At 48.4% G+C, this 14,217-nt stretch overlaps 1 protein-coding gene across 13 annotated transcripts in view; it reads left to right on the forward strand.

Annotated features, from left to right (window-relative positions):
* Positions 1 to 14,217, forward strand: part of LOC117417165 (eukaryotic translation initiation factor 4 gamma 1-like) — a 44,712-nt gene that overhangs the window by 4,269 nt on the left and 26,226 nt on the right. For 4 of the 13 annotated variants that reach the window (XM_059034228.1, XM_059034230.1, XM_059034227.1 and 1 more), the window contains 6 exons: positions 9,841 to 9,958; positions 10,426 to 10,512; positions 10,982 to 11,014; positions 12,335 to 12,355; positions 12,976 to 13,152; positions 14,108 to 14,207. In XM_059034228.1, coding sequence (XP_058890211.1) covers positions 9,884 to 9,958; positions 10,426 to 10,512; positions 10,982 to 11,014; positions 12,335 to 12,355; positions 12,976 to 13,152; positions 14,108 to 14,207 — 493 coding nt within the window. In that variant the 5' untranslated portion in view covers positions 9,841 to 9,883. Of the gene's footprint in view, positions 1 to 835; positions 857 to 9,840; positions 9,959 to 10,110; positions 10,167 to 10,425; positions 10,563 to 10,981; positions 11,015 to 12,334; positions 12,356 to 12,975; positions 13,153 to 14,107; positions 14,208 to 14,217 lie in introns of those variants that run through there. The other 9 variants (XM_059034232.1, XM_059034235.1, XM_059034236.1 and 6 more) reach the window with 7 other exon arrangements.

Consider the following 14,217-nt stretch of genomic DNA (forward strand, 5'->3'; position numbering starts at 1 on the left):
TTTCAGATTTAGTGCAGAGTCCTGTGAGAGTGCAGGCTCTTGTGCAGTTTTCAGATGGGTGGCTTTGAGCCTTTGAGAGGAGAAAGTGAATATTGACAGTGTTGCTTTGATAATCCAGCGTTGTGAAGGTGTAGCACCTGCATGTGGTCTCCTGGGAAAGTGCTGTTGGCCTGAAATTGAGGCTTTGATGGGGTTGGGCAGTTCCTCGCTGAACTGCTTGTAAAGCAGCAGGCGGCTCTACTACAGATTTCAGCAAAACAAGTCGGTGCTGAAGAGGGCATTCACCTGGTGGTGTACTTCATGATCTGCTGTGTGACTGGATAATATGGGTTATAGTCTGCTCTGTCCAGCAGCCTGACAATCTTACCCTTAATGTTTGTACAGCACCATCACCACCACCACTCCAAAAGTACAGTGCAGCTCTTAGAAACCAGCCCCTGGATCTAGGAAAACTCAACCTGTGGAGAGCTGTGTGTGTGCAGGCGTGTCTGTGTGCGTGCTCTGAAAGGGTCTCTGCTCTCTGATGCTGGTGGGTGTGGTTTCTGCTCTTGCCTCTGCAGTGCAGCAGAGAGCCTGCGATCTGATATCCGTGCCTTCCTTCCACGTGTGCACCCTTCTCTCAGCCAGCCAGGGAGGAGGGACGGCTGCTCCTGCTCCTCCAGCCCCTCGCTTGCTTACTGTACTACAGTAGGGCCTGGCTATGTTTGGGCAATGCTCTGAGCCTGAAAGGGCACACAGATCTCCTGTGGCATTTTCCAGGGCAGGGTGCACTAACGTGCAGTGAATACCCTTCAACAGCTGCAGCGCTGTGGGCTTTGCAGCCGAGCATGCATCAAGTTGCAGAGTAATTGGCGGGGTAAGTGTTTTTTGTTTTTTTTTTTTAATTTTTTTATTTGAATTCTCTCTTGTCCCTCGTGTGTGTGGTGCTACATATGAATGTGTAAATAAAACCATTGTTCAGTAGTGGGGTGGGGCAGGGCTGGGCTGGAACTAAAATGAATATTAAAAAGGGTGTAGTGGTGGGAGTGGATCAGTAGTCACAGCCTAGTCTCAAATCTTAAGCAGAAATTCGGCTTGTGTGTGCAAGTCTATCTGACTGTGTGTGTTGGGGGGATGGACGAGATTCAGTCATGCAGTGCTGCTGTCAGCTGCACCTGATGCATTCGTACTTCATTTCTGGCTACATTATGTATAGTAATGTGCTGTGTTCGGTTTGTGTTTCAAAGTGGAACTGCTGCTCTGCCCTGGCAAGGATGTTCATTTTTTTGGTGCGACGCCTCTGGCAAGTTTAACTGTTTTAATGACAGCCTTCTTGGTTGAACCCCTGGCCTGTGTTACAGTAGCGTAATTAGTCCATGTTGCCCTGTGACTGGGAGGAGTCCAGTGGGATGGAGTTCATTCTCGCCCTGTGACTGGGAGGGGTCCAGTGGGATGGCGTTCATTCTCGTCCTGTGACTGGGAGGGGTCCAGTGGGATGGCGTTCATTCTCGCCCTGTGACTGGGAGGGGTCCAGTGGGATGGCGTTCATTCTCGCCCTGTGACTGGGAGGGGTCCAGTGGGATGGCGTTCATTCTCGTCCTGTGACTGGGAGGGGTCCAGTGGGATGGCGTTCATTCTCGCCCTGTGACTGGGAGGGGTCCAGTGGGATGGCGTTCATTCTCGCCCTGTGACTGGGAGGGGTCCAGTGGGATGGAGTTCATTCTCACCCTGTGACTGGGAGGGGTCCAGTGGGATGGAGTTCATTCTCGCCCTGTGACTGGGAGGGGTCCAGTGGGATGGAGTTCATTCTCACCCTGTGACTGGGAGGGGTCCAGTGGGATGGAGTTTATTCTCGCCCTGTGACTGGGAGGGGTCCAGTGGGATGGAGTTCATTCTCACCCTGTGACTGGGAGGGGTCCAGTGGGATGGAGTTCATTCTCGCCCTGTGACTGGGAGGGGTCCAGTGGGATGGAGTTCATTCTCGCCCTGTGACTGGGAGGGGTCCAGTGGGATGGAGTTCATTCTCACCCTGTGACTGGGAGGAGTCCAGTGGGATGGAGTTCATTCTCGTCCTGTGACTGGGAGGGGTCCAGTGGGATGGAGTTCATTCTCGCCCTGTGACTGGGAGGAGTCCAGTGGGATGGCGTTCATTCTCACCCTGTGACTGGGAGGAGTCCAGTGGGATGGAGTTCATTCTCGCCCTGTGACTGGGAGGAGTCCAGTGGGATGGCGTTCATTCTCGCCCTGTGACTGGGAGGAGTCCAGTGGGATGGAGTTCATTCTCGCCCTGTGACTGGGAGGGGTCCAGTGGGATGGAGTTCATTCTCGCCCTGTGACTGGGAGGAGTCCAGTGGGATGGAGTTCATTCTCACCCTGTGACTGGGAGGAGTCCAGTGGGATGGAGTTCATTCTCGCCCTGTGACTGGGAGGGGTCCAGTGGGATGGAGTTCATTCTCGCCCTGTGACTGGGAGGAGTCCAGTGGGATGGAGTTCATTCTCACCCTGTGACTGGGAGGGGTCCAGTGGGATGGAGTTCATTCTCGTCCTGTGACTGGGAGGGGTCCAGTGGGATGGCGTTCATTCTCGCCCTGTGACTGGGAGGGGTCCAGTGGGATGGCGTTCATTCTCGCCCTGCTCCTGCCTGCAGGTGTGAGAGGCTGGGCTGCAGTGCAGAAGGCTGCGTCTCGTCACGTCCGGGCTGCAGTGCCAATGAGGTGGCACTTGGATGGTGAGGAGTGACTAGAGATTGATCCCTGAGTGGGGCACCTGGTATTCTGGGGGTGTGATGCAGCGCTGAGGAAACGCGACTGGACTCTGAATTGGCGAGAGGAACAGAGGTTAATATGGAGCGTCTCTTCTAGCACACAGCGAGTGTGAGGGGTGTTACTGTCTCATTAGTGCCTGTTAATCGCTTCAATCTACTTGTCATTCTGTCTGAAGCGTCTCCCTTCCCATTGCTTCTCGGAACAGGGTTGTGCAGATATCAGGTATGTAACCCAGGGAGCGGTTTGGAAGGACAGTCGGCAGGCTTGAGTTGTTTCTGCCTCCTGCCTTGCTTGTGGGCTGCTGGCCCTCCTGTGTTAGAACGATGAAGAGTTTTCATTGAGTCCCGACTGCGTCATCTTGGAGAACGTGGTGTGACAGCTTTCTGTGCCCGTGCCTTGGTCTCGCTGCACCCTCACTGCACTTTCCATACCCGGCTGCCTTTGTTCACCAGCCATTAAGAGAAATGCACATCAATTGTATGTCCCTTCTGAATCGAAGCCGGGTTTTGTGTGTGTGTGTGTGTGTTCTGGCTGTTTCGTCAGTCTGTGTGTGTGGCACCATCGTACCAAAGATCCTGACTGGTTAAAAATACATATAGACCAATGTTTAGCACGACTTGCTTTCGATTGTCTGTGATTGTTTACTGCTTTTGAGTATTTAGACTTGGCTTTCCTTGCCTTTTTTAATTGAGCCAGTCGCATGATTCCACATATGTTGCTATGAGGGTTAATGGCTGTATTAAAGTGTCTGGTGATAGATTGACAATCAAGAGTAATGTCCTTGCTGTGTGAAAGTGTAGCTGTATCCTGTGCTCCCATCAGCCAGTATACCTTATAAAAGGAGCTAACCTCATTGTGTCTTCCAGTTACCTTAAACGTGTAACAGTTAGTCCAGATGGACAGTGGCGTGACAGCCCTGCATCCTAACTTTCTCTGGCAGAGACCAGAGAGCTGTGCAAGCCTGGGTCTGCTTTGTATGCATCTTCTATTGAGAGCTTGCTGATTTGCATGAGTTTGTAGAATTGCCTGTTTCATGTCTTTGCTCATGCAAGTGTGTGTGTGTGTGTGTGTGTGTGTGTGTTGGTGGGGATCAGGAGAGGGAGACATAAAGGACAGCTGTTGGGAGATTTTGCATCTTAATTCACCGAGCCCCCCCACCCTCTCTATTCATTTGTAATCCATGCTTAAATGGGTTGTGTGTGGATCAGGGTTAAATGGCATGCTGCCTCGTCCCCTCCCCCAGTGTGTGTGTGTGTGTGCGCGCGCCCCCACACTCTCGGCAGTTACACTGAGGGCTTTGAGCTCCTGAACCAGCACAGGCACCGACTGCACAAGCAGCAGGAGGGCGGGTGGGTTAAAGGGACAGCAGCCATTTTCCTACAAGCACGTTTTCATTGAGCACAGAGGGTCCTTTCTGTGATCGTGCATCAGATAAGAATCCACTTCCCAAAGCATCATCCCTCCCACCCCTTTAAACAGCAATGCTCATAAGCTTCAGACACAGCAACCTTTCACCCTGTGGCAGAAGTGTGTCCATTGTCCTCTATGGAGCCACAAGCCCACTGAGGGTCAGTGACCCATCTGCCATTGATTACTTTGGCCTGTGCTGTGCAGGGAAGGGGGTTGGGCCCCTGGAAACCTTCTGTTGGGCTGATCAGCTAGCAGATCAGCTGATGACCCTGGGTGTTTGTTTACTGTTCCAGCTGGCTGGACCCACCCCCTGTCCTGGCCGGTTAAGCCATGTGAACCAGCAGCAGGGCCACTGCAGCCCCAGCAGGGAGGTAAATAGCTTGGTCTTAAAGGTGTGCCAAGTGGTGAAAGGTTTGAGTTCTGCTTAAGTGTTTTAACTGTTAACAAATGCAGGCGTTGGCCTCAGTGTTTGTATAGTAGTAAGTGTGCAGTCTAAGCCAGTCTATTTCATATCGAATATTGCTTCACTGTTTTTTTTTTTTTTTCCATATCCAGTTAAGTGCTGAAAATGAAACGCAAATGAACGCCCTGTATATCCAGTGACACACATCCCAGCCAACACCTAACTGCTGTTAAACTGGCCCTCATGTTTCTGCAGGCCGCGATGGTCCGTCCCTTCGTGCCGCTGCAGTAAGCAGCTGGTGCAATGGTGCAGTTTGATTTAGTCCTCTAGGTGGATGCAGTAGACTATGTCTAAACGTCACTTATTAACTCAGCCTGTGGAGTCGCTCCCATAGTCTGCAGTGCTGTATCGTATCGGTCTGTGCCGGTACTTTTTAAGGCTGTACCCATTTCCCTTCAGAAAACTGTTTCACGATCGCCTCCATAGTTCTGTATTAGACAAATTCAGTAACGCTGTTGAATCCTGCCCTGTGAAACAAAGTGCTAAATGTCATGTGAGGGTATTTACTGTTGGATAGCTCGTCATTTATTAGATGCAAATGTGGAGTTGGTGCAGTGATCTGTATCTCAGTGGCAAGTGTAAGTCAGGATGTGACTAAGCAGCGTTGAAATACCGTGTGTGTGAGACCTCCGGATCACCTGCTGCAGGACTGGGGGAGACTCCATTCAGAGAGACCTCCGGAGCACCTGCTGCAGGACTGGTGGAGACTCCATTCAGAGAGACCTCCGGAGCACCTGCTGCAGGACTGGTGGAGACTCCATTCAGAGAGACCTCCGGATCACCTGCTGCAGGACTGGGGGAGACTCCATTCAGAGAGACCTCCGGATCACCTGCTGCAGGACTGGGGGAGACTCCATTCAGGGGAAAGGGCATCTATGTGTGTGAGACCTCCGGATCACCTGTTGCAGGACTGGGGAAGACTCCATTCAGAGACACCTCCAGATCACCTGCTGCCGGACTGGGAGAGACTCCATTCAGAGAGACCTCCAGATCACCTGCTGCAGGACTGGGAGAGACTCCATTCAGAGAGACCTCCGGATCACCTGCTGCCGGACTGGGGGAGACTCCATTCAGGGGTGAAGGCATCGCTGACTGTGCTTGGGAAGAAGTCTTTCATACTGCCTGGTTCCTTGAAGTCTTGCTGCAGAATAATCTGACAGGCCTGCATAATTACTTGACAGAATTACTGTTACCTCTCGTTGGATACGAAGTATATGGAGAGCTGCCTAACCTTATAAAACCCTACTGTCGGTCTCTCCCATGTGTGTTTCCTTAAAGTTGTAATCTCTCCCCATCTCTACAAGACCATGTGCAGTCGTTCTGCTCCCTGGCTTCTCCCTGTAGTGCATCCTTCATGAAGTGGTTACGGATTGATTTTTTTTCTTTGTGCGTTTTGCTTTCCTATGGCTTCCTGTGACTAGAAACCAGAACTTGACCCTTTCATTTCACCGCCTGGGTGCTTTCTTCAGTACGTGCTCTTGTTTTCCATGTTAGGAGCAGACCACAGGCAGTTGTCACCCTGATTTCGTATTCGATTATCGTATAGACAGTTATCAGCGATAATCGATGCATTGATGTTTTATTTTTCAAAATAAACGTTAGATAAACGTTTAACATTAAATCTAATAACTAAAAACGCTGTTGTGCATAAGAGTTAAACAAAAAGGCACGACTTGCATTCAAATTAGAACACTTCAGATTTATAAAAAAGAAATACAAAACGGACTTCCGTTTAACAACTTGAATATGCGTGCATCCGATTAGCATTATAATAATAATAATGAATACTATATTTTAACAGAAGTCATTTCTGAACTATGGTTGTTCAATACTGTTTACATTTTATGTCCAAAAGCAAAGCATTTGAATTACTCACAAACCCAGACTAATGTAGCTATCATACTAAATTCAGCCTCTTTTTCTATAATATTGCCACATAATCCAAACGCAACATGCTTTGAAATGATGTGGATTCTTTGTAATGGGGGTTGAAGTAGATGGGCATGGTTCTGTCTGCAGGAGGCCAGGCTTTATGCTCTTATCAGGTTTTAAACACATGGGGGGCGCCCCTACCCCACCCTCATTGACTGGACACGCACCGAGCAGCTGCTGAATCATGGGGAGTGCTGCAGAGCATGTGACTGCACAGCGGCTGGGAATGAATGAGCCTCAGATACTGGGGGCAGCATGATGTCAGGAGAGATGAAAAGGAAAGCAGAAGCTTTATTATACCAGCTCATACACTAAAAGTGTGTGTGTCTTGTGTAATAGATACTAGTTCAGGTTATTAAACTAGGAATCCCATCATCCAGTTATCTACCAGTGAGCTGATGTAAAAACTGTATCTCAGTCTGTATCACAAAGTAATTGATCACCTCCAGTAAACCCCCCCTGTGTTCAGAGATGTGAAAGGGATCTCTTTTTGGAGCATGCTTTGCAAGTCCTGTGCATTGATCCTGGTTTAAAACACAATGGATGGTTGGGTACTTTAATGCTCTCCTGACTTCACCTTTCCTTCCAGCTTTTGATACAGCTGGGATGGTGCTTTGAACAGGTGCCTCCAGGCTGTTGAAAGCGCAGTGTATCATATTCATAAATTTAAGATCCCCCAGTCCTGCATAAATTTCACCACAAAGATCGTTTTGGATTTAGTGCCATTTCCCTTCTTTACAAGGGCTGAAAGCAGCTGTGTCTGGCGAGTGTAAACCTGTTTTTACTGATTCTGAGCTGCATCCTCCTGGGGTCCTTGTGCCCATGCGCTGGTCTGACTTTCCAAACTGCCTGTCAGGATCTGGGATGAAGGCAGGTTTCAGCCCAGGTGTGCTGGATGTCTGGGCTGGGACAGTGCGTGGTTTTTGCACAGTGAGTGGTTTGCATGCTGTTGCAGTGATTTCACTTCAGCTGGCTGCTGCCTTACTTTTTTTCTCGTTGAAAGCTTAAGAATAGCAGCTGTTGCAGATCGCACTCTGGGTACAATAACTTCCCTGATTAATGGTGCTGGAAACTTTGAAAGAAAGGTAAACCGTATGTATATGTAAGAGTTAATAAATGAAATGAGAGTTTTCAACTTGGATATTGAAAGACTTATAGACCAAGTGTTTGTCATTGTTTATTTAGTTCCTTGTACTTTGTACGTGTGTTTGGTTTGGGTCAGAGGGTGTTTTTTGAGGTTTATTTTTAGGGCTATGGTTGTTAAATCTATATCTGTTTTAAAACTGTCGCTCAAGACTGAATATGCTCTATTATTACCGGTGGAGTTTATTGACTGAACTAAGTCTTTGCTTGTTGCGATTTGTGTAGTTCACTGTCTGCTGTTGGGATAGAAATATGGTTTTGAGTATTTTGCTGTTTTTAGAAGTCCAGATCTTGTAAGAGACCCTAGCTAGGTGAGCCAGATTTAAAAATAACATGCATGTGTGTCCAGTCACAGTCCCACAGGGCCATTCCATGCCAGGTTTAACAGGTAAATGACACCAACTAACCTGGGACCTGGGTGGAGGTTTATTTAATTGGTTCAATTAAACAATTAAGACCAGGAGTGGAAGGAGCAGCTTTGTGGAGGCTGACGTGTCTCCTGGCTTTGTGTCTTTCAAGGTAGAGAGGAGAGCCCCCGCTGGCTGACCGCCTGCACTCCTCCCCCTATGTGGGAGTCACGCCCCCCCCCCCCCCCCCCCCCCCCAGAGTTCAGCCTATCAGATTGTACCCAAAAGCAGCAGCAGTGTTGGTGTTTGGACTAGTTGTAGAAGAGAGCCGTTCTGTCCATACCTAAGGAAGTAGGAAAGAGTTCCACAGTTGCTGCAAGGTAGGAACATTAGTTTAGTTCTTTAAAGCATTAGAAACTGCCCTGGTCCCCAGACCTGCCCTCGGTCTGTTTCAGTGGTCAAGAGCCAGGAGAGTTGGAATAGGAGTTGTGTGACTAACTACCTGTGATCCCCACTAAGTGCTGGGTCCTCAATGCTAGAGCTCTCCACCCAATTCCAGTACATTGTGTTTGGCTGGGATTGAGCTTGGGCACTTTATCCAGACTGCAGGCATTGCTTCAGTCTGGCTCGTGGGCAGGCTACCCTCGCAGGCTTGTTGGTACTAGTCCCCTCTAACTGCAGGAAGAGGGCACGAGACCGGTGCTGTATCCACCATGGCCACTTGTATTGGCTGCTTTTGTCTGACTTCAGGACTGCTTTAAGAGGACTGAAGAGGAAACTTTTCAGCAGTGTCCGTTATACTTTTGTGTTCCGCGTTTTTCGTTTTTTATCTTTTATAAAAAAAAAATAAAAAAAAATTGACAACTGACACGCGTCAAAAATCACACTGGACATTTCCATCAATGCGTTCCATGCAAGTTTACCAACTAAAGCGTCACCATTTTCTGTCATTTATGATTAAGATTGTCTGCGTTAGGCAGTGTTTTAGCTGATGGACAGACAGTACTGGCGCACAAATTCACTGATACATACCTCTCTGCAGCAAACAGTGATTGTCCAGCAAAGCACAGCGCTCTGACAAACTCAAGTCATTCTGCACTCTCTTTATTAAAGGATGTGTAAAAGCTGCATAAATGGATTGCGTGTCTCTCAGTTCACTTTCTTGTTTTGGTTTCAATGTGTCTTATTTTTCAGTGTGTTTTGTATTGTCCACGTGAACCTCAATGCAGCAGTATTTGAGAATCACAGTTGAACGTTCTTTATTCCTCTGATGTCTAAACATCTGCTGTATCCTAGGATACAGTGTAGGGCTGCTTATTACAATGTCGGATAATATTGAATAATAGGCAGAAATCAGGTAGAAATCAGTAGAAACAGACATCCAGTTTAAAAAAAAAAAAAAAAAAAAAAAAATCCTGTTTGGTAAAATTCGGAATAAACCGGAAACGCGGAACACTAGTTATGCTTCAGCACGATAGAAAGAAATGAGATTTGTATGGTGAGGATGCACTGCTTTCACATTCAGGTGTTGCAGCTGTGGGGTTTAATTTGAGGCTGTGAACCACCAGCCCTGTGTTTTGTCTGTTTGGAAGGGGTTGGTATTTAATCAAGATTCTCACACTGTCGCCGATGTCATCTGTGATGTCATGACTCTAATGTGAACATGATGGCTGATCTTCCAGGAGCTAACAAGCTCCACTTTTTTTTTTCTTGGTGAGCTTTTATAAAATGGCTCCTTTTTTTAGAAAGTAAATCGGTGGTTGTTTTAATGGAATCTAAATGCTTCTGTTTTCTTTTTCAGGTTTCCAAGACGGTCCGGGCCTCCCTATGCAGCACCACATGAAATGAATAAAGCACCACAGCCTCTAACAGGACCCCCAACCGCCCCTCACCCCTCCCCTTCTCCTGGACTCTCACAGGTAACCGCTGCTCCACACACACACCTACACACACACACACACACGCAGCCTCTAACAGGACCCCCAACCGCCCCTCACCCCTCCCCTTCTCCTGGACTCTCACAGGTAACCGCTGCTCCACACACACACCTACACACACACACACACACAGCCTCTAACAGGACCCCCAACCGCCCCTCACCCCTCCCCTTCTCCTGGACTCTCACAGGTAACCGCTGCTCCACACCTACACACACATTCTCACACACACACACACACACAGCCTCTAACAGGACCCCCAACCGCCCCTCACCCCTCCCCTTCTCCTGGACACCTGCACACCTCACGGCCTTACAGAACTGTGAGCTCTACTCACCCCCCTTCAACTGAGAAACTCTCACATATTGGGTTTTGCTGCGTCTTGCTTCCTGGTTGTTCAGTGACAATGTGTGTGTTTCTGATGATTCGGTTGTCTTCTCTCTTTCTAGCCCACGTTTCCACCTGGTCAGCCAGCCCCCGTAGTCTTCGCCACCCCACAGCCGTCACAAATGAACACGCCTCCACAGCCTCGGCAGGTATGGAGCAGCACCAGGGTCTTTGTAGCAACAAACTTTCCAGGGAGGGGGTAAGAGGCAAATGCAGCTTACTTACAATGTGGCCAGATTACACCATCTTACTTTTCTCCCACTGGAGTTCTGTATACTGTCAATAACTAGATTTAAGAACTTGACTTGTAATGTGAAAAGTATTCAGGCTAGAATCTTTAAAGTGCTAATCTATTGTGTGAAACTGGCCTCTGGTACTCTGCCCTTTTTAAACCCCTGAATGTCTCAAGCTGGTAAGAGCTTCAGGTTTTGGGTTGTGGCTTGTTCAGTTGGTCCGCTGTGTCCTCTGAATCCTCCCAGAGAGCTGTGTGTGTTCTAAGAATCGCTGCCCTTGCTGTGCAGTCTCAGCTCTGTCTTGTGCTTCTGCTGTTGTGTGTGGTGATTAACAGGTTTGTTTAACCCTCTGTGTTTCTGACTGTTTCTCTCGCTGTCCCTCTAGTTTGCAGCAGGTCCTCGTGCTTTACACCAGCAGGTACTAACATTAATCCGGGGGGGGGGGGGGGGGGGCTCGCACATCCTGGGTAGGGGGGGTGGGGACCTTGCACATCCTGGGTAGGGTGGGGGGGGGGGGGGGGGGGGCGGGCCTCGGGCTTGGGCAGGGGGGGGGGCTCGCACATCCTGGGTTGGGGGGGGCACAGCACCAAGTAAGCCTGTCTTGTTTGTCTCCTGCATATCATCTTCACAAAGTTATCCGGGCAACTTTCTGATCACTATTTTATTAAACACTTTGAAAATGCTAAGTGTTCAAACACCAACTGTTTTACTTGGAAACTGCTGGTCACTCTGAAAACAAATGCATGCCAAGTCTTACAGCCCCCTGCCAGCAATGCAACAAGGAGCTGAGATTGTGAAAGCACCTCAAGGGGGTGGCACATGCCCAGTGAATCAGTCTTGGGGAGAGGTGTACACTTTTCACACTCTGATCACCACACTACACTGATGAAGACGTTCTAGGAAACCTTTCTCTACTAGTTCACTTGGACTCTAGTGTAACCTCTTATTTAACTGCTTCAAGTCCATTTTCTGTGGGTGCTGAATATCTCTGGCTTGGTCAGATCTTTAAGATTTATTACATTTTTTTCATGTCTGCATGAGTTGGTTTTTTCCTTTTGGAAATGCTAGGTTTGTCTTGCATGTAGATAACAGCTTTGCGTTGTCAGCCTACATGAAATACCTCCATGCCAGCGATCAGACAGAACATATGGAAAGAGTTAAGACTTGAAAAGCAGAGACTGAGGTGCTGGATCCAGTGAGGAGTTCTGCAGGACAGAGCGCACTGTACCCTTTTCTCCTGTATAAAGAGATATTAGAAATGATGTATATCGACCTAATAACAATTTTGCTACAATAAAGCTTTAAGACATGCACATTAGCCAAAGTAGTCAATTTCCAGTTTACTCTGCTTTTTACTTGTACAGTAACTACAAACTTTGATAGTGGGACTGTAGCAAGATTTCATGTGCTTCGAATGAGGTTAAACGAACACTAACAGAAGCATGTTGTGTTCCAGAAGCTTCGCTAGTTTTTCAGATTACTTTACAGTGGGATTACTTCACATCATGTTCTATATATTAAACCGTACTTCAGTTGGTGATGCTGTAGTGTGTGTTTTTTAGGGGTCTGTCTGTACATTTAGAATGGGGCATAGTTCTCTGCATGTTGCATGTGCTAATATAAAACACTGGGCTGCTTTTGATGTGCTCTGATTGGTGATGGGTAATGTTCTTTCTCCTGCTTTCTCTCTCTCTCTGCCTTTCATTGCTTCCTCTTGTGTGTGCATGTGCTGCTGAAGGGAGGATTCAGATCTCTGCAGGTAAATCACCTCTTCCGTCTTTATCAGGTTGACAGGTAGCTTTTACAGAGCCGCCGCGGCTTCTGTACCTACAGACAGGGCAAGGCTTCTCTGGCAGCATGACTGTCTTCATTTGAAAAGGGGTGCTGATGGTACCGCTGGTAGTCTTAAAATACGTAGGTGTGAAGATGCTTTTGACAATTGCAAGAAAAGGGTTTTTTTTTTTTTTTTTATTATATATATGCCGACACACACACACCACTGCAAGCCCTTGTTTAGTCTGTTGGGAGAATCTTAATCTGATAGGTTCCTGAATTGTAGGCGTTGAACCCTGTTCTCTACAGGCTCTAGTGGAAGTGTCATGTGATCAGATTGGGCTCGTTTACATGCAATATGAAGCGCATATTGAGTGGTGGTGAACGAGAGCCTCTTGCAGCACGTGCTCTTCAGGGTGTCACGGGGCACAGAGCGCAGTGCCCATGACTGAGCCTGTGTGGTTGCGTGGTCAGGCTTGCTAACTCTCTGCACATCTTGCCCATGCTGCAGGGCTTCTGTGGCCTGCCTGCTCTCTGCACTCAGTTCTGCAGTATTCTCTGCTCATCGTGCTGGCTAACTCCCTGCTCGTCTCGCCCCTCTCACAGCAGTACTATGCGAACAGGCCGCAGCCGCCGAGCAGCACTAGCAGAGTGCAGGCCAGCACGGCGCCCCGGCCCGTGGCCCCGACACACGTCTACCAGCCCGGCTCCCAGATGATGATGATCCCGCAGCAGCTCCCCTTCCCCACCTCGCAGGGCCCCTATTACATCCCAGGAGGACAGGTAAAGCTGGAGGAGGTCAATATATATGCAGTACAAGAATCTAGACACAAGGGGGCTGGTGTCACAGAACATGCATCAAGGTCCATCAAGTCCATCAAGGCTCATATGGTTCCTCTCGTTGTTACCCCAGATCTTTTATCTAGTCTGTTCAGAGATCCCAATGATTCAGCATTCACAGTGTGGCTTGGACCCATTCCATACCCTCAACTCACCACTCCCTATTCCTGTGTGAATGCAAAGTCATGCAAAATGCCATCTGGTTAACCAGTGCTGTCGTGATTAACCCTGACCTGTCTTAAGTCGCACTGGTGGGTGTGAGGGTTGGGGAATTAAATGTATTCCTGTTTTAGGAATGACTAGTCCACCTGACAGCCTGTTGGGATTGAATTGCACTAATAGAGTGCTTGTGTCCTTTTTGCTGATGCTAGCTTCCTTTCAATAGACTCTTTGTATTACACCACAATGGAGCCTGCCACAGCGTGGACCTGTCTAGGGATTTCTCTTCCAGGTTCTCATTCTTAAACTGGGCTCCTTTTATTTCATTTTAAATGCCACCCATTTTGAAAAACACCAAATTCTGACCAACCAGCAGAATGCATATACTGTGACACAAGCACTTTTATATACTGCAGCCAGCTGTCAGACTACCGGTGCCACTGATACGCCTTTCCGGTCTTCGCTGGTGTGATCTGCCATTGCTTGTGAAGGGTGCTGGGGTGATGTTCTTGGCACAGGTGACAGCATTGCCAAGGTTGGTGCCTCTGCCCTGGAGGCTTCTGGCTAAAGGGGTGAACAGTAGCCGTGTAGCCTTGCTGGTCGCTACTACCTCTAAACCACCCAACAGGGAGAATAGAAAGGCTTCATATCCTACTGGTAATCTGATTCAGGGTCTGATGCTATTCTTGTAAAACAGATCTCCTGTGTAACTGTGTTCCTTCTCTGCTTGTCTCTACAGTACCGCAATACATACGTAGCGCCTACCCAACAGTATCCCGTTCCCACCGGGACGCCCAGCTTTTACCCAGGCACCAGCCCTGCAGAATACGGTACTTACGGTAAGAGGGT

Source organism: Acipenser ruthenus, chromosome 12, assembly GCF_902713425.1.
Source record: "Acipenser ruthenus chromosome 12, fAciRut3.2 maternal haplotype, whole genome shotgun sequence".
Taxonomy (NCBI): Eukaryota; Metazoa; Chordata; class Actinopteri; order Acipenseriformes; family Acipenseridae; genus Acipenser; species Acipenser ruthenus.